Below are 19436 nucleotides of genomic sequence, written 5' to 3' on the forward strand. Positions count from 1 at the left end.
AGTTCGAGACCAGCCTGACCAACATGGAGAAACCACGTCTCTACTAAATATACAAAACTAGCCGGGCGTGGTGGCACATGCCTGTAATCCCAGCCACTCGGGAGGCTGAGGCAGGAGAATCACTTGAACCCGGGAGGCAGAGGTTGCGGTGAGCGGATATCGCGCCATTGCACTCCAGCCTGGGCAACAGGAAATTCCGTCTCAAAAAAAAAAAAAAAGCCCACAAAAACTAACAACAACAAAAAACCCTACACTTATTTCTGAGGCCAGCTCAAAAGGTGTTATGATTGCCTTCCCAGTTTCTTGCAGTCAAAATGAATTTCGCTCCCTTGGTATAACGTGTGTGTGCAAAACGTGGTTGCATGCATTATTTTTCAAGGAGACAGGTGAGTATGTTCATAGGCTGAAAGGAAAGCTTCAGTAGAGAGAGAGTTTTCCATGGAAAGTGAGACAGGGGCATAGGTGGATGAGGCCCCAAGGAATGAGGAAAGAAGGTGGGCAGAGCTTTACCCCAGAGGCGAACAGAGGATGGACGTGGATCCAGATAAGACGTCAGCTCGTTCCCTAAAGGTCGTGCTGAAGGAGTAATGAGGGTGGCCAGTGCGCAGGGGTTTGAGAGGCCCCGTGGATATGGTGCTGTGGGGAAAGTATTTGGCGATGCTGAATAGTTCAGGAGAAGATACTAGGATGAATGGTTGCTGTGTGCCACGGTTCTGCAGGGTTTCACGTGTGTTATCTTATGTGATCTTCCGGGGCGCCGGTGTCTCCGTCTTCTGGATGACCAATCGGAAGCTCACAGAGAATGAGTAATTGGCCCTAAACCACCCACCTAAGGCGTGGCAGAGGCGGGGCCCAAACGCGCGCTCCAGCCCTCGCGCAGGCGCCCTGGAACTCGCCCGCGTGTTGTGACCCACAATTCCTGGGGCTGTGGAAGAGACCATAGGCTCAACAGGAGGGGGAACCCTGGGTTGCGCGCCGGTCTGCATCGCTACTTGGCGGAAAGTTCCCATGAGTCTTTGCCAGCGTCCCCCTCCTTTTGTGACGAATAGGATATCCCGACTCCTTAAGGGCCTGGAGCGCATAAGTTGTGACCTTTTCATTCCCGTTGTTATGGAGGTAGGGTCTCCGCGAATCTGGGAGTGGTAGCTGGGGGCAAGAGCAAATAAGAGCTCGAGCTTCTGCGGTCTCTGGGGAGATGTTCCCGGGAAGCCTGGCTAGAGGGCAGAGGGCAGCTGTTGAGATGGCGTGGCTCCCCGGCTCCTGCGCTCGCGTGGCCTTCGGCCCGGTGTTGGACAGCCTGGCAGGGCAGCGGGGGGCTGAATCCGGCTGCCGTGGATGAGGCTCGTGGATTACCCTTTTGTGGTAGGGCCACATCTACCAGAGCCTGGAGTCTGCGAAGGCCGGGACCCGGTTCTCCGGCCCGCCGTGGGGAGTGTGCAAACCCGAGAGAACTGGGTAAGTTGGTGTCGGCTTGCAGTTTGGGGTACCCCGAGGGCGGTGTACGTCGGTAAGATTGTAACGGGATTACTGGAAGACTTACTCGACTGTCCTGATGATCCTTGTAATAGGAAGTGCCGTCAGAAGCGATAACTGACGACGTTTAACGTCTATCTGACCGCAGTCGCTGAAACCTCTACAACTTAGTTGACCATAACTGCCAGAACCTGCCCTGAATTCCTGTCCTTCACTCCCTCTTTCAGATTGCCTGCCCACCGCAGAGTGCTGAAGACGGGGTAGCCATGAGGTAAGAGGCCCTCTGGGGTAGGGTTTAAACATGCAACGTAGTTTTGTCATCTTGAATGCACGGAAATTGGCGTTTTGACAGTTTTCTACGTTTAGGTGTTTTATACACTTGAGGGTAATGTGTCAAATCATTGCATATGATGGAACTGAAATAGAAACTGGAGATGGCTGCCCACATTCCTAACCTAGAACTGCATTTAAAGCAAAGCGATAGGCAGAAGCAAACTCCTTCGTTAAGAAATGTCTCCAGTGGCAGCGTTAGATTTTTCAGGTAGGGTCTAGATCTCGAGCAGTACTGGAGAGTTGTGAGGTGCTTGACTGCTCTGATGAAATCACTAATAGGAAGTGCCGTCAGAAGCGATAACTGACGAAAACTACTCCTGTCTGATTGCAGTTAAGTCTTCACCACTTGCTGGTTCCCAGGAGTAAAACTTGTCTGAACGGTGACCTAATTGCTATATTCACCTAGGTTGCAAATTCGTGAAGATAGCAGCAGCATGTTTGGCAGCTGAGTATTGGAGCAAGGAGCCTGCCACAAGGTAAGCCTTGCTCTATGGGGAGGCTAGTGGCTGACCATGCCTAGCTGTCAGGTGGAATGTTGGCAATTGAATTTGGTTAACCTGATACCTTGTAACAGTGTAGCCTATCCCAGAGATACCGATTTTGGTTTCCGGTGGCATTGGAGCCAGGGTGGAATAGCTAGAAAGAGGGGCTACTCTATTTACCTCTTGGCTGTTTAGTCTTGGGCAAATTACCTGTCTGCTGAGATGTAGTTTTCCTCAGATATGAAAAGGAAAAGTAAGCTCTGTGAAGTTTAAAGTGATGTGACTGAAACGTAGATTGCAACTCCCTGAGGCTGGCTGGGCACGGTGGCCTATAATCCCATCTATAATCCCATCACTTTGGGAGGCTGAGGTGGGTGGATCACCTGAGGTCAGGAGTTGAAGACCAGCCTGGCTGGTCAACATGGTGAAACCCCGTCTCTACCAAAAATACAAAAATTAACCGGGTGTGGTGGCGTGTACTTGTAATCCCAGCTGCTTGGGGGGCTGAGCCAGGAGAATCGCTTGAACCCGGGAGGTGGAGGTTGTAGTGAGTTGAGATTGTGCTACTGCACTCCAGCCTGGGCAACAGCAAGACTCCATCCCAAAAAAGAAAAAAGAAAAAATTACAACTCCCTGAGAAGCTAATTAAGATTTGTAGTCCTCAATAATTTACAAAAATTACCTCTAATAAGGTCTTAAGGGGCTTTTGTTAGGATGGACTTAAATTTGTAAAGTCATTAATTGACGCTGTCATCAGAAATGCCTCTCCTGCTCTGCAGTCTCTAAGATGTATGCACCTTCTCCATTCCCCCAGGTTTTGAGAACAGAGTGCCGTTATAGAGCTGGCGGCAGCATCTTAGCCCAAAAGAAGGTAAGCCTTGAGCTGGCTAATGACCCCCTCAACCCAATAGTGGAATGAATAAACAGCTGATCTTCTTAAAAAAAAGAATCTTCTTGAAAAAAAGATATCAAATGATGAAATCACCCAAAATAGCTGGAATTACCGGCAGATTGTGTAGTGGTGAACCTACGGTTTTCTGAAGATATCTCTTACCCTGCGGTTGACTGTCAGTTGGTGCAGAAAGTGAGATTGAAATGTAGTTTCTTTGCAGGTTATATTCCCAGAGGATGTCAATCCCAAGGACCAGTAGCTGCCGTCAGTTTGGATTATGAAAACTTTAACCAGCATCAACATTGGGTGTAGAAACATGATTGCTTTGTGTATCAGAGGACATGCTCAGCAGATCCAAGAGATATATTTGGCAACTTTTTCTAGAAAAGGCACATTGGGTATCATTCATTACATTCTTGAGTTTTTTTGGTTTTTTTTTTTTTTTTTGAGACAGTCTTGCTGTGTTGCCCAGGCTGGAATGTGGTGGCACAATCACAGCTCATTGCAGCCTCAATCACCCAGGCCTAAGCAATCCTCCCACCTTGTAGCTGGGACTATAGCTCACAGCACATCTGGCTAAAATTTTTTTTTGTTGAGGCAGATTCACTGTGTTACCCAGGCTGGTCTCAAGCTCCTGGGCTCAGATGGTCCTCCTGCCTCAGCTTCCAAAGGCATAGGCCACGTTGTAGCTTTGTCCCTTGCCATCCTGCCCAACAGGGGGTGCTGTACCTTTTAATGAATTGACTTTCATAAATTGGTTATGTTGGTGGGCAAGTTCTTTAAGCCGGAAATTGTAAATTCTTCCTGAAATGTTTTTTCATGCAGTTACCATGAACTAATACTACAATAAAGGATGGTCTTGGGTATCGATTCTTAAAAATGTGTATTTGAAGAAAAAGTAAATTTCGCCTACTATTGTCAGATATTAGCAGTCCAGATATTTGCTCTAGCTTGTAAACTTCCCTGTGGTCTGCCTAAGCTCTTAACCCCCTATTCTACAGCTTTAGACTGAAGGCAGAAATTCAAAGCATTTCGGCCCCTGCTGCTCTGTGTTCCTTGGTGTGCCCTTCTTCCAGCTCCTGCAGCACTGCACCATTCCTAACCACAGCCTTAACAGCACGCAGGGCCCATACTCTAGGCCCCATTTTGCTGTCTTCCTGTGTTGGAATCTTGCTTACCAAGGCCTGTCGGAGCGTACTCCCCATACTGTTTTCCCACAAGGTTCAAGAGTGATTGGCTCCCAATCTCCCAGCTACTTGGGGGGCTGAGCCAGGAGAATCGCTTGGCTCTTAGATCTAGGGGTTGCCTGTTACTTAGAAGAGATTGCTTAACTGGTAGGGCCCTTTCACTAGGAGGGCATTTGGGTAAGGGGAGGGTGTAAGATGAGAACCTTTGCTAAGTTAGGCTCCTTTGGGAGCCCCCAGTTTGTTTCTCCCTCTCCCCAGGCATCTTGCTGGATCTGCCAAGGGATTGGACTCTGGCGTGGTCCTAGGTTTTAAAGGTTTTAAAGCCCACCTTCTGCAGCAGGTTTTCTGGAATGTGTTAGTGGATTACTTAAGAGTTATGGGAGGCCGGGCGCGGTGGCTCAAGCCTGTAATCCCAGCACTTTGGGAGGCCGAGACGGGCGGATCATGAGGTCAGGAGATCGAGACCATCCTGGCTGACACGGTGAAACCCCGTCTCTACTAAAAAATACAAAAAATTAGCCGGGTGAGGTGGCGGGCGCCTGTAGTCCCAGCTACTGGGGAGGCTGAGGCAGGAGAATGGCGTGAACCCGGGAGGCGGAGCTTGCAGTGAGCTGAGATCCGGTCACTGCACTCCAGCCTGGGCGGCAGAGCCAGACTCCGTCTCAAAAAAAAAAAAAAGAGTTACGGGAAAAGAGTTCCTGTGGCCTGTCTAGGTCAGTGAAGTCATACTGACAAGTGACGAGAAGGAAGCCAGGCCTGTCACTTGGACTGCATGCTAAGGACATCAGAGCCCACACAGAAGTCTGGTAGTTTTTCAGCCAGCAGTGGGTAGGGAAGGTTGATAAGGGATTTCTGAACAGGACTTTATGCCTGTATGCATGGGCACCATGTCCTGAGCACTGCCACAGGGCATCGTAGGCTGCTCTGATTGTTAAAGGGCATAGTGATAGCTGGTCCTATGGGTAGATACCTGGAATCACAAGGTGGGTCTCAGAAATGGGGCTGAGTCTCCATAAGGAGGTAGACCACGTTCAGTCCACCCATATCATAGATGGAACTAGGGTCTCTGGCAACCAACCCCTTCCCCTCAGGTTCTTGAGTTACAGGAGTTTTGCTAAAGATTCCCACCTCCCTTGAGTGGGGACACGTTCACCTGGTTGGAGCTTGTTCCCCTAAATGAAAAATGTAATGCAATGCAGGTAGGGGCCCTACTGTCTAATTTTTCTGGGGGAAAGCTCTTGGTTTTCACAATGGCTCAGGCTTCCAGTACCTCTAGCCATGTGCCCATTTCCACAAGTCTTTGGGGAAGGCCATGGGCTGAGCTGAGAATTCTCTGGGGCCTGGGATGACTTAAGAGTCAAATGGCAGATAATGGGATTGGGGGCAGATGGAGAGGACCAATGGGAAGTTTTAACACATCCCCTTCCCCAGATGCTATGGTTTGCCTTTCTGTAGGTGGGTGGCCCAGGCCAATTTTTGGCAATATCCTTAACCCACCTGATAGAAGCTCCCTCCCCTTGCGCACTCTACCCAACAAGGACTCCCTGGTGAGGCCCTTCACTTCCATGTCACGTCTGAGCTGCAGCTACAGTCTCCTTGCCCTCATGGTGGTCTTCGGCAGGTGCCACAGGGCCCCCTCCAGGGTCTTCCTGGCCTACTGTCCCTTCCCGGACCTCCTCCCCACTACCCGGGCCCTCACCCAGCTCCAGGATGGTGGGTAGGTGGCCCTGCTTTGGTGAGCGCTTGCGCAGGCTGAGCAGGAAGGGCTGGGGCAAGGAGAAGATGTCCACGTTGTTGCCCAGGTCAATCCACGTGACATTGGGGAACTTGCTGGGATCCTTAAGGATGTCAGTGAGGTCGCGCAGCACAGCCCGGGTCAGCCGGTTGCCATTGAGTGCCAGCGTGGTGAGGCGGGGCAGGGTGCTGAGCGCCGGCAGCAGCTGCAGGACCATGTCATCCGTGAGGCCTGTGAAGCCCAGCTCCACGCTGTCCACCTGCTCCCCACAGCGCTGTAGGTAGCTGGTCACCCGCTCCAGGTCTCGGGAGGTCAGTGGGATGCCCGACAGGTCCACTGTGTTGTCTGGGGGGCTCCCGGCCAGGACAGCCTTGAGGCTGAAGGGAAAAGGGACAAGGAAGGCTCAGGCACATGGGGCAGGCCTTTCCCCCAGAAGCTGCAGTGCCAGCCTCTGCTCGGCTCTCTGACACTGGGGACCGCTTTTACGAAACGCTTGGAGGTTCGGACGCCACAAGTGCAGAGGTGGACGTAACCAGGGACCTCAGTCCCCTGCCATTGCTGCACATCTCAGCTGTCAGGGCCCAGCTGGCCATAGCCTGAGGTATATGGCTGCCCTCACTTACCAGAAAAACTGAGTTAAGAGTACCATTGGGCTGTTACATGAAATAAGTTCATAAGTGCAAAATAGTGCCTTGTATAGGTGAGTGATGAATAAACATTTGCTGCTGTATTCATCACTTCGACTCAGCTTCCCACTTCTACCACGCTTAGGTGGCAGCTCAGCTCCCATGAATGGCACAAAGGATACCTGAGTCCCCTCTTTCAAGACCATCTTCCCCACCGAGAAGGATTCCCTAGGAGGAGCCGGCAAGACAGCAGGCAGGGCAGGGCTCAGGGGCTCTGAGCCTGGTGGCAGCTGCTGACTCCTGGAGGCTGAGTGCCTTACTCCTTGCTTCTCCTGCTTGCTCTTGGGATAGACCCCAAGCAGTTCAAGCTGAAGGCAAGTGTGCCTTTCCCGGCACACCCCCACCCCCCACCCCACCCCCGCTGTCTGTTTGCTGGCTCCAGGCCCAGGTGCAGAGGTGAGATGTTCATTTTCCGCATTTCTTTTCTTTCTTTTTTTTTTTGGAGACAGTCTCACTGTCGCCCAGGCTGGAATACAATGGCACTATCTTGGTTCACTGCACCCTCTGCCTCCCGGGCTCAAGCGATTCTCCTGCCTCAGCTTCCTGAGTAGCTGGGATTACAGGCGTCTGCCAACATGCCTGGCTAATTTTTATATTTTTAGTAGAGACAGGGTTTCACCATGTTGGCCAAGCTGGTCTGGAACTCCTGACCTCAGGTAATCCACCCATCTTGGCCTCCCAAAGTGTTGGGATTACAGGCATGAGCCAACACGCCTGGCCATTTTCTGCATTTCTTTTTCTTTTTTCTTTTTTGAGATGGAGTTTTATTCTGTCACCCAGGCTGGAGTGCAGTGGCACCATTTCGGCTCACTGCAACCTCCGCCTCCTGGGTTCAAGCAATTCTCCTGCCTCAGCCTCCCGAGTAGCTGGGACTACAGGCGTGTGCCACCACGGCTGGCTACTTTTTTTGTATTTTTAGTAGAGACGGGGTTTCACTGTGTTAGCCAGGATGGTCTCGGTCTCCTGACCTCGTGATCAGCCCACCTCGGCCTCCCAAAGTGCTGGGATTACAGGCGTGAGCCGCGGTGCCCAGCCCCATTTTCTGCATTTCTAAGTGTGCTGGGAAGGAGACGGAGGTGGAGGGGGCTCCCAGCCCGCTCCAAGAGCATATGCTACTGTCAGCAGCTCAAGGGTCATGGCCTGTACTTCCTGGCAACACAGGGCACATTCGTCCTTGAGATCTAAGCTGGGAGGCTGTCCACAGTTTGTTCATTTTGATTCTGACTGGGGTCCAGCCCCAGGGAACTGGAAGGTAAAGCTCTCAAGGCGTGACATTTAAATGCTTGGAATGCTGTCAGCCATCTGTGCAGCTTGATTTAAGTGTTGGTGCTATTATTGATGCCATTCCACCAGGGAAGCAGTGTGGTAGTGAACAGCCTGAGCTGGGTTTGAATTCAGTCCCACCGCTTACCAGCTGGGTGATCCTAACCAGTCAATTGACAACAGTGATATCTCCTCCCCAATTTGTTGCTTTTTGTTTTTTGGAGACAGTCTCACTCTTGCCCAGAGGGGAGTGCAATGGCGCGATCTTGGCTCGCTGCAACCTCTGCCTCCCAGGTTCAAGTGTTTCTCCTGCCTCAGCCTCCTGAGTAGCTGGGATTACAGGTGTGCACTATCATGCCCAGCTAATTTTTTTATTTTTAGTAGAGACAGGGTTTCACTATGTTGGCCAGGCTGGTCTTGAACTTTCTACTTCAGGTGATCCGCCCATCTCGGCCTCCCAAAGTGCTGGGATTATAGGCGTGAGCCACTGTGCCCGGCCCATTTGTTCTTTTAACAAACATTTGTTAAACTCACCTGTGTGCCAGGCAGTATCCTAGACACTAGGGTCACAATGGTGAACAGGATGGACAAAATCCCTGTTCTTCCTCTACCGGGGGAGACAGACCACACACAAAACCATGTGAGTGTGGGGCGACATAGTAGCGTGGGGCTGTGGCTACTCAGGAGAAGGTAATGTGTGAACTGACACATGAAAAAGCAAGCATGGGCCATCAGAAGAGTTTGCTGAAGGTTCCAGCAGAGGGCACAAAGGCCCCGAGGCTGGAAAGGGCCTGGTGTGTCTGTGAACCAGCAGGAAGGCCAGTGTGGCTGGGGTGGGAGAGCAGGGGAGGTGAGACCAGGGGGCGAGGAGGGCAAATCAGAGGCCCATGCTTGAATTTCATTCAGCTGCCATGAGATTCCACCCGAGGGGAATGAGACCTCATGACATGGCTTCCGAATGAAGAACAGACTGAGCATGCGTGTGTGTGGGGAACCAGGAGAGGCCCTTCCAGCAGAGCTCAAACTTCCAGCTTTCCAATGCTAAAGAACCAGCTCAGTCTCCTCATGGCTTTTCAAGTTCCAAGGGCCCCCTGTCTTGCTGTATCCCCATATATGTCCCCTCTACCCAGGTGGAGCCCCTCCCGTGGCCAACACCAGGACAGCCTTACACTCTTCATCCACCTGGGAATGGGCCTCTCCAGGATCCATCTCCTGGTTGTGGGCGGGGGTGGGGGGCGGGTCCAGAACAGAAGGAGGCACCAGAGTTCTTTCTTCTTCATGAGGGAAGGGGACAGCCCCTCCCTCCCCAGCCTGCAGAGACCTGCTGGGATGAGCTAACAGCAGCACCAAGGCCTTGCCAGAGTCTTTGTGAAGGCACACCACTGGGCTACCATTTGCAAAAAGACAGGTGTGCTTCCTCCTCCAGGAAGCCTTCCTTCCAGGCTCCCCTCTACTTGCTTCCTACAGTGTTATCACAGCCTACAGGTTCTGTGTCCTATTTGCCCCTTAACCCCTACCAATTTTCAAGGGACTCTGAACCCCCTTGTTGCTGTATGGACCAGGGACATGGCTGGGGTCTGGGTCCCTCTGAGGACATCCGAGATAACTGAGGAGTTCAGTAGGGAGTGCTCTGTTGCCCAGGCTGGAGTGCAGTGGCGCCATCTCTGCTCACTGCAACCTCCGCCTCCTTGGTTCAAGTGATTCTCCTGCTTCAGCCTCCTAAGAAACTGGGATTACAGGTGTATGCCACCACGCCTGGCTAATTTTTGAATTTTTACAGGGTTTCGCCATGTTGGTCAGGCTGATCTCGAACTCCTGACCTCAAGTGATCCACCTGCGTCAGCCTCCCAAAGTGCTGGGGTTACAGGCATGAGCCAAACACTGTGCTTGGCAGGGAGTGCCCACTTTAGCACACCAGGAATTAGAAATTTCTCAAATCTTCCTCCTGCCCATCCCATCTCAGTGGGCCCATACTCCCCAGCTCCCACCCACCAGACCAGGGTCCCCCTCTAGCTGTTTCCCCATCCTGGAATCCTCCTTCCATCTTACCTCTTTCAGGCAGCTTCTGTGACCGCCCCCCATGACTCCCGCCCTTCCCTTCCCTACATCCCTGAGAGGGGCGCCCTGTATCACACACTCAGCCTGGCATAGACCCACCCAGGGGACTGTAACTCACCAAGCCTGTGGCTTCCTTTTCACCAGTCCCCGGTGCCGCCTCCACTGGGAGTGGGGGCTGAGGTGGTATGTCAGCTGCCGGCACAGCTTCTCCATGGTGCCCAGCGCATCGCCTTCCTGCAGAGGCAACCAGGGGTGGTGGGGCCCTGAGTGGCTGGGTGCACCAGTCTCAGCCCCCAGGCTTCCTGTCTCCCGGGTACGAGCCCAGCTCCCCCAGGCTGAGCTGGGGGAGGCCTTGCTCTGCTGGCCTAGGGTGGGCACCCTAGGCAGATGGCAGTGGCTACAAACAGGTCTGCAGGATGGTTTTAGTTTTTGTGAATTAGTTGCTAGCATTGAAAAACAGATGTATATAAGTCTGGATTCCAGGAGATTGGACAACAGTTGGCTGGAGCCAAGTGCCTGCTGACCCCCTGGCTGGGACTCATCATGGTCCCCGCCACTCCCCAATGTCCAGGGCTGCTCTGTGCATTCTCTTGCTCAGCAGATTTATTGAGCATTTACTGGGAGCCAGGCACTTGTTCTAGGAAGCTAGGATACGGCCAAGAACAAATGTTCATGTCCTTGTATTTCACATAGTAAAGAGGAAAATGAGATATTTTTACCAGTGTCTCCCTCAAAAGTGAGAACAAATGAATGAAGAGGCCAAGTCTTTCCCAGCCCAATTCATTCACAGGCATTCTTGTCTGGCCCATCGGCACTTGAGTTTGAAACCCTGGGTGTCATAGGCTGAACTGTATCCACTGAAAATCACATATTGATGTCCTTAACCCCTAGTACCTTGGAATGCAGCTGTATTCGGAGATAAGGTCTTTAAAGAGGTGACTAAGGTAAAATGAGGTCAGAGGAGTAGGCCCTAATCCTATATGACTGGTGTCCTAAGAAGAAGAAATGAGGACACAGACATGCAGAGGAATGACCACTGGAGGTCATAGGAGGAGGAGGGGCCGACAGACCTAGGAGAGAGCCTCAGGAGGAAACCCACCAGCCAGCCTTGGATTTCTGGCCTTTAGAGCTGTGAGAAACGAACTGTCTGCTGTTTAGACCACCAGTCTGTGATTTTTTGTTATGGCAGACACTGGGTTAAATGATGCAGCTGAAAGATGCTACAGACTCCGACTACATCCCTAGGAAAGTCCATCCAGCAGTCCCCGGAGCCAAACTGGTGCTGGACAGGGTGAGGGCATGAGTCACTCCAGGCAGTGAGGGCCACAGTGTGCTCTTGCCAGTGGGCCAGTGCTGAGGCTTGGATGCAAGCGCTGGGCTCGGATGTGAACCCACACGCGGCCAACGACTCGGTGTGGGGAGGTCCGGCGCGTTAACCACGCGCAGTGGTCAGCATGGCGCCTGGCACAGAATGGGTGCTCAGTAGGCCGCTTTGTCATTACAATTCCCACACGCCTCTGCTAGCGGACAAACAGCGTACTGAGTAGTGAAGAGCAAAGACCTGGGGCCAAACTGCGGGGATTCAAGTCCTGGCTTTGTCCCGTTCTGTGTGGCCTTGGACAACTGCTTGACTTCTCTGTGCCTCCAGGCCACATCTGTGAAGGGATTACAGTACAGCCCTCACAAGAGTTTCTGTGAGGATTAAATGAGTCACTACTAGTACAGTGCTTTGAATAGAGGCCAACCCACAGCGACCTCTCCAGGCACGCTCTCTAAGTGAATACCGGCACCAGCATAGGGAACTCTGGCAGGGCAAGGAGGGAAGGTTACTTCTGCCCAGGCTTAGATTTGAGCTCAGCTTTGTTTTAATTTTATTTATTTTTTTGAGACGGAGTCTTGCTCTGTTGCCCAGGCTGGAGTGCAATGGGGCGATCTCGGCTCACTGCAACCTCCGCCTCCTGGGTTCCAGCGATTCTCCTGCTTCAGCCTCCCGAGTAGCTGGGATTACAGGCACCCGCCATCATGCCCAGCTGATTTTTGTAGTTTTAGTAGAGATGGGGTTTCACCATGTTGGTCAGGCTGGTCTTGAACTCCTGACCTCAAGTGACCCACCTACCTCGGCCTCCCGAAGTGCTAAGATTACAGGTGTCAGCCACCACGCCCAGGCTGAGCTCAGCTTTTGAGAGTGATGGGTTAGTGATTTCGGATGGAGAAAGAAAACGTGAGGCATCTCTGAGTGAGGAGGAAACAGTCTGTGGCAGGGCTTGGGGATGTGGCAGCCATGGGGTGTGTTACTGACATGAGGGCAGGTGAAGGCCTGGGGCCTGATCACATCTGGTCCCTCCATGGTTCAAGCCACTGTCAGCCCTGCACACCAGACATCATGCAAGAAGGTTATGGAATTCCCACAGCACCCCAGGGCAGGAGATACTTTCGTTATCCCCATTATGCAGTGGGGGAAATTGAGGCCCAGAGGGCTGGGGATGGGCCTGGGGCTGATGGGAAGGCAAGAGAAGGAGAATCTGAGGAAGGGGGACGAGAGAGAGGAGGTGGGAAGATGGGAGTTGAATTTCCAAAGGAGAGAGGCATCTATGGAGGGACCCAGGAGGCAAAGGAGGGTCTGAGACTGAACTGAGTGGATTTGGAGGAGCCCCCTGGGCTCCAGTTCACAGCCCATCCCCACCCCTGCCCCCAGCTTCCTGGTGCCTGGCCGTCTGATGAATAAGCTTGTATCACCTGCCACTTGTGCCTGTATCACACCTGTGTGCTACACCTGTGTGTCACTCTTGCGTGTTGCAGATGTAGAGGTAGGTGAGCATCTGCCTTTACAGCTTCATTCCCCACACCTGGAGCTGACACCTTTTGGTTCCTAGACTTGGCTTCTTGCTGAGCCTGGCCACACTACTGTGGGAGGGGGAAGTAAGGTGGGTGAAGCAGGAGGAGCTGGTCATGAGGGCTGCAGGGGAGTCCCTGAAGGGGGCTGTTCCTTGGACTGGGAGATGGAGAGAGGGGTGGACAGGAGATGGAGAGGGTGACTCAGGGCCAGGCTATTGGAAGAGGCTGAGGGGACAGAGGTCACGCAGCTGACTGATATGCTGGATGGAGAAGGTGTGGGCAGGGAGGGTGAGGAAGGTCTAGGCTTTGGGCTTGGGACCTGAGTAGAAGTCAAGGGGCTCAGGACAAGAAGAGGGTGAGAAGGCAGGAGGGTGAGCCCACGTGGGGCCACGGTAAGTTTGAGGGGCTCACAAGACCTCCAGCTGCGGATGCCACTGGACTTACGGGGCTGGGGCTCAAGACAGGTCCAGGCTGGACACATTCATCAGTAAGATTAAACCCCTGGCCAGAGAATGAGCCGAGCAGAAGGGAGAGAGGACACTGGACACACGGCGGTCCGAGAAGACTCCGTCAGAGCAGCAGGAGGAGCAGAGTCCAGACACCAAGGAGAAGAGTGGCTAATGCGGTTAGACCCCCACCCAGAGGGCACTGGGTCTCCAACAAGGAGGCCATGGCCAGCACAGGTTCAGGGAGAGGGGCCATGCTGGGAGCTGACCTTGGAGCTCAAGGGGAGAATAGGGGCTGGGTGCGGTGGCTCATGCCTGTAATCCCAGCACGTTGGGAGGCCAAGGTGGGCAGATCACCTGAGGTCAGGAGTTCGAGACCAGCCTGGCCAACATGGCAAAACCCCGTCTCTACTAAAAATACAAAAATTAGCTGGGTGTGGTGGCGGGCGCCTGTGATCCCAGCTACTCCGCAAGCTGAGGCATGAGAATTGCTTGAACCCAGGAGGCAGAGGTTGCAGTGAGCCGAGATTGTGCCACTGCACTCCAGCCTGGGTGACAGAGTGAGACTCTGTCTCAAAAAAAAAAAAAAAAAAAAAAAAAAAAGCATAAATAAAAACAAAGGGAGAATAGGACGTGACACTGGAGATGGCCCATCTAGAGCTGTGCTTCTTCACCTTGGAATCTTGCACACTGGAATCTCAGGGGAGCTTTAAAGTTCACTGATGGGCCAGGTGCTGTGGCTCACTCTTACAATCCCAGCACTTTGGGAGGCTGAGGCAGGAGGATCACTTGAGCCCAGGAGTTCAAGACTACCCTGGGCAATATAGTGAGACCTGCTCTCTACAAACAAACAAACAAACCAAAACAAAAAATGAAGCCCAGCATGGTGGCTTGTGCCTGCAGTCCCAGCTACCCGGGAGGCTGAGGTAGGAGGCTGTTGAGCCCCGAAAGTGAAGGCTGCAGTGAGCCGTGATCACACCTCTGCACTCCAGACAGAGTGAGACCTAGTCTCAAAAAACCAAACCAAACCAAACCAAACAACAACAAAATAACACTGATGCCTAAGCCACCCCAGTGATGGGTGGGTGGCTCAGGAACGGGGATTTTTTTTCTTTTTTTTTTTGAGATGGAGTCTCACTCTGTTGCCCAGGCTGGAATGCAGTGGTGTGGTCTCGGCTCACTGCAACCTCCATCTCCCAGATTCAAACAATTCTCCTGCTTCAGCCTCCCAAGTAGATGGGATTTACAGGCGCCTGCCACCACGCCCAGCTAATTTTTTGTATTTTAATAGAGACAGGGTTTCACCAAGTTGGCCAGGCTGGTCTCGAACTCCTGACCTCAGGTGATCTGCCCGCCTGGGCCTCCTAAAGTGCTGGGATTACAGGTGTGAGCCACCCCACCTGGCCACACGGGGAAGCCTCAGCTTGCGGAGTAGCTGGGATCACAGGCACCCGCCACCATGCCCAGCTAATTTTGTATTTTTAGTAGAGATGGGGTTTTGCCATGTTGGCCAGGCTGGTCTCGAACTTCTGACCTCAGGTTCCCCAAGTGATTCCCTAGTACAGCCGAGGTGGAGAAGCACCAGTTCAAAGACCATGGGTGGGATCAGGTGGTCTGCCCAGCATTGCTCCTGGAACCACCCCAGGACAGAATGTTGCCAGTCTCCAAAGCTTAGAACTGAGCTCCTCAGCTGCAGCTCCTCCTTCAATCACTTCCCAGGGTTTCCAAAATCTGGGGCCAAAATCCCTGTCCACCCTCTCAGCCTGGGCAGCTGAGCCTTAAAAGAAGAGAACAGAGGCCAGACGCGGGAGTTCACGCCTATAATCTCAGCACTTCGGGAGGCCAAGGCGGGCGGATCACAAGGTCAGGAGTTCAACACTAGCCTGGCCAATATGGTGAAACCCTGTCTCTACTAAAAATACAAAAATTAGCCAGACATGGTCATGGGCGCCTGTAGTCCCTACTCGGGAGGCTGGGGCAGGAGAATCACTTGAACCCGGGAGGTGGAGGTTGCAGTGAGCCGAGATCATGCCACTGCGCTCTGGCCTGGGCGACAGAGCAAGAGTCCGTCACACACACACACACACACACACACACACACACACACACACACACAGAGCAGAGGACAAGGGGGCATCACTGCGCGCGCACACACACACACACACACAGCAGAGGACAAGGGGGCATCACTGCACTGCCACTGCCACAAGGGGGCAGCCACGCACAGGGCCAGGCTCCGGATGGACGTGCATCTGCCGCTATCAGGGAGAACTGAGGAGCCTTGGTCTCCTCACTGGCTAGACAGGAACAATAGATATGGACACCTCATAGAGTTGCCTTGAGACCACAAGTGAGCTGATGTTCTCTCTGGAGTGAGAGTTCCCTTCTGCTTGTCTGAACATGTACTGAGCAGCTGCGATGCATTGGGCATCTCCTCTGAGCAGTGTTTGCATGAACTTTTTGGAGCTCAGAACACAATTCCAAAGCATGGTGCCGGGGCCAGCAGAGAGCTTTGAACTAAAGGAAATTGGAAAGCCTCAGAAGCAAAGTTTTTCTGCCCTTCTGCTGCCCTCCTGTCTCTAGCCCTTCTCCCCCAGAGTGAGTCAGAGAAACCAGAATTCTTCTTCCCCAAGGCAGGTCACAGAAACTAGAACCCCTCTCCCTCAAAGCAAGCCATAAAACTAGGTAGGTCACTCTCTCCCTTCTGTCTTGAAGACCATTCCAGAGGGGTAGGAAGGAACACTGCACAGAGAGGCCAAGAAGAATCTGCGCAGACAGCCTGCCTGGGTCCCCTCAGCCTATCACCATTGAATCACACCCTTTGTCCAATCGCATTGTTACAAGCTGTGCACTCTTTACCAAACCTGAGTATAAAAACAGATAGCTGGCTGGGCATGGTGGCTCACGCCTATAACCCTAGCACTTTGGGAGGCCAAGGTGGGTAGATCACCTAAGGTCAGGAGTTTGAGACCAGCCTGGCCACCATGGAGAAACCCCGTCTCTACTAAAAATACAAAAAATTAGCTAGGCGTGGTGGCGGGCACCTGTAGTCCCAGCTACTTGGGAGGCTGAGGCAGGAGAATTGCTTGAACCCAGGAGGTGAAGGTTCCAATGAGCTGAGATCACGCCATTGCACTCCGGCCTGGGCGACAGAGTGAGACTCTGTCAAAAACAAACAAACAAACAAACAAACAAACAAACAAACAAACAGGCTGGGCGTGGTAGCTCACGCCTGTAATCCCAGCACTTTGGGAGGCAGAGCAGGCCCGAGACTAGCCTGACCAACATGGAGAAACCCCATCTCTACTGAAAATACAGAATTAGCCGGGCATGGTGGTGCATGCCTATAATCCCAGCTGCTCAGGAGGCTGAGGCAAGAGAATCGCGTGAACCCAGGAGGCAGAGGTTGAGGTAAGCCAAGATCGCGCCATAGCACTCCAGCCTGGGCAACAAGAGTGAAATTCCGTCCAAAAATTAATTAATTAATTAATTAATTAAATTAAAATAAAAAATTCAAACAAACAAAAAACCAAAAAAAGAAAAAGACATCTTTCCCTGGGTTTTGGGGTCATTTCTTTCTCTCTTTTTTTAAAGAGATGGGAGTCTCACTATATTGCCCTTGCTGGTATTGAATTCCTGGCCTCATATAATCCTCCTGCATCAGCCTCCCAAGTAGCTGGGACTAAGGGTCTTCATTTCTTTTCTTTTTTTTTTTTTTTTTTTTTTCAGTGATGGAGTCTTGCTCTGTCGCCCAGGCTGGAGTGCAGTGGCACCATCTCAGCTCACTGCAACCTCCGCCTCCCTGGCTCAAGTGATTCTCCTGGCTTAGCATCCTGAGTAGCTGGGATTACAGGCGCACGCCACCATGCCCAACTAATTTTTGTATTTTTAGTAGAGATAGGGTTTCACCATGTTGGCCAGGTTGGTCTTGAACTCCTGACCTCAAGTGATCTGCCTTATCTACAGTTTTAGCACCTTGATCTAACTTGGCTGTCTGTGGGCACCACAAGACACCTCGGTATCTGAGGGACACGTTTTCTTCCTTGCTGGAGCCAGCCTGCCTGGGCTTCTGTTATGTACAGCAGAATCCTAACCTACCCAGGAGGTGCAATGACTGTGTGCAGAGTCAACTCTCTGCAGTCCTCCCCCGATCCCTGAAGAAGGCAGGAGTGGAATGTGGCACAGTCAAGGTGACTGTGAGTGCAGGTCAGGGCAGCAGCCTCTCCAGACCTTCCCAGCAAGGCTGCCCAGATCCTGGGGCAGAGCATGTTTGAGGGGCTTCGCATTCATCTGTCAGGAAAGATGGCATGCCGACCTGCAGGCTGACCTGGAAGGGGTCCCAGCACCCGACACTGCTCTGGCTGTCAGCCATCAGGCAGTGATACCATCTGCCATCTTCACTCCCCAGGCACCTCTGTAACTGCTCCAGGACCCCGACAAGCACAGCCCTCCACTGCCCTCCATTCAAGGGTATCCCTCCCTCATTCGTAAATTCATTCATACATTCATCAAATGTTGACTGTCCCGCTCATTATGCTGGACACCATTCCAGATGCAGAGACTGTGTGCCGGCTTTTCTGTTTCTTCTCGCCCCACAGTCCACTCTGCCCTTCTCTGCTCAGAAGGCTGGGCTCTAGAGACCGCGTCACGGGGCTCTCTTCCCCCTGGCTTCCTCTTGGCTTCAGCTAATGGGAGCAGTGGCAGCAAGACCAGAGGGCAGGAGGAGAGACAGATGGGGGGTTTATTCTGATTCCCACACTTCGGCATGTGCAGCAGCCAGCCTCCAACACAGCCTTGCTGCTCTTGGCTCCTGGCATCTGTGCCCCTGTGTAGCGTCCTTCCACATTGTAGCAGGGCTGGTCTGGGTGAGCCACAGAATCATCAGAATCAATAGAATGGCAGCAATGATGGTTTGTGACTTCTGAGACTGGGTCTTAAAAGGTATTGTGGGAGTTGGGCTCACACCTGCAATCCTAGTGCTTTGGGAGGCCAAGGCAGGGGGATTGCCTGAGGCCAGGAGTTTGAGACCAGCCTTGGCAACATAGTGAAGCCCCCATGTCTATAAGAAAAAAAAACCCAAAAATTAGCTAGGCATGGTGGTGCCTGCCTCCAATCTCAGCTACTCAGGAGGGTGAGGTGGGAGGATCACTTGAGCCTGGTAGTTCCAGGCTGCAGTAAGTTATGATCACACCACTGCACTCCAGCCTGGGCATCAGAGTGAGACCCTTTCTCAAAACAAACAAACAAACAAACAAAACAAAACAAAAAAACAAGGCCAGGCATAGTGGCTCACGCCTGTAATCCCAGCACTTCGGGAGGCTGAGGTGGATCACCTGAGGTCAGGAGTTTGAGACCAGGCTGGCCAACATGGCGAAACCCCGTCTCTGCTAAAAATACAAAAAATTAGCTGAGTGTGGTGGCAGGTGCCTGTAATCCCAAGCTACTTGAGAGGCTGAGGCAGGAGAACTGCTTAAATCCGGGAGGCAGAGGTTGCAGTGAGTCGAGATCGCGCCACTGCACTCCAGCCTAGGTGATAGAGTGAGACTCTGTCTCCAAAAAAAAAAAAAAAAAAAGGCATTATGGCTTCTATATTATCACCTGTTGTGGGATAAGCCAGCTGCCATCATGTGAGGACACTCAAGCAGTCCTATGGAGAGGCTACAGGGCGAGTGTGCCGCCCTGGAAGTGGACCTGCCAACTTCTTTTTTTTTTGAGATGGAGTTTTGCTCTTGTTGCCCAGGCTGGAGAGCAATGGTGCGATCTCGGCTCACGGCAACCTCCGCCTGCCGGGTTCCAGTGATTCTCCTGTCTCAGCCTCCCAAGTAACTGGGATTACAGGCACGTGCCACCACTCCCGGCTAATTCTGTATTTTTAGTAGACATGGAGTTTCTCCATGTTGGTCAGGCTGGTCTCCAACTCCCAATCTCAGGTGATCTGCCCCCCTCGGTCTCCCAAAGTGCTGGGATTACAGGCGTAAGCCACGGAGTCTGGCAGAGCTGCCAACTTCTGCAAATTCTTCTGACACCTGCAGCCCTGACCAATATC

At 52.5% G+C, this 19436-nt stretch overlaps 1 protein-coding gene, 3 non-coding genes and 1 pseudogene across 5 annotated transcripts in view; 4 read left to right on the top strand and 1 right to left on the bottom strand.

Moving 5' to 3' along the window:
* Nucleotides 1-195: 195 nt before the first annotated feature.
* Nucleotides 196-4060, top strand: LOC100997533 (annotated as a pseudogene). Its single transcript, XR_638937.4, has 5 exons — nt 196-1455; nt 1701-1744; nt 2213-2282; nt 3103-3159; nt 3401-4060. The product of XR_638937.4 is annotated as a putative uncharacterized protein LRRC75A-AS1, mitochondrial (transcript).
* On the top strand, nt 1546-1617 carry LOC116271134. Its single transcript, XR_004179573.1, has one exon. It is a non-coding gene; the product is annotated as a small nucleolar RNA SNORD49 (small nucleolar RNA).
* LOC116271133 lies at nt 2063-2133 on the top strand. The gene has a single exon (XR_004179572.1). It is a non-coding gene; the product is annotated as a small nucleolar RNA SNORD49 (small nucleolar RNA).
* LOC116271149 lies at nt 3259-3331 on the top strand. The gene has a single exon (XR_004179586.1). It is a non-coding gene; the product is annotated as a small nucleolar RNA SNORD65 (small nucleolar RNA).
* Nucleotides 4061-5050: 990 nt separating the features above from the next.
* The window catches only part of LRRC75A (leucine rich repeat containing 75A), a 47784-nt gene continuing 33398 nt past the window's right edge, over nt 5051-19436 (bottom strand). Inside the window, exons 3-4 of the mRNA XM_003912384.3 lie at nt 10228-10343; nt 5051-6479 (exon numbers count right to left, since the gene is read on the bottom strand). Of these exons, the coding sequence (XP_003912433.2) occupies nt 5936-6479; nt 10228-10343 (660 nt within the window). The 3' untranslated portion in view covers nt 5051-5935. The remainder of the gene's footprint in view (nt 6480-10227; nt 10344-19436) is intronic.

Source organism: Papio anubis, chromosome 17 (assembly GCF_008728515.1).
Source record: "Papio anubis isolate 15944 chromosome 17, Panubis1.0, whole genome shotgun sequence".
Classification (NCBI taxonomy): domain Eukaryota; kingdom Metazoa; phylum Chordata; class Mammalia; order Primates; family Cercopithecidae; genus Papio; species Papio anubis.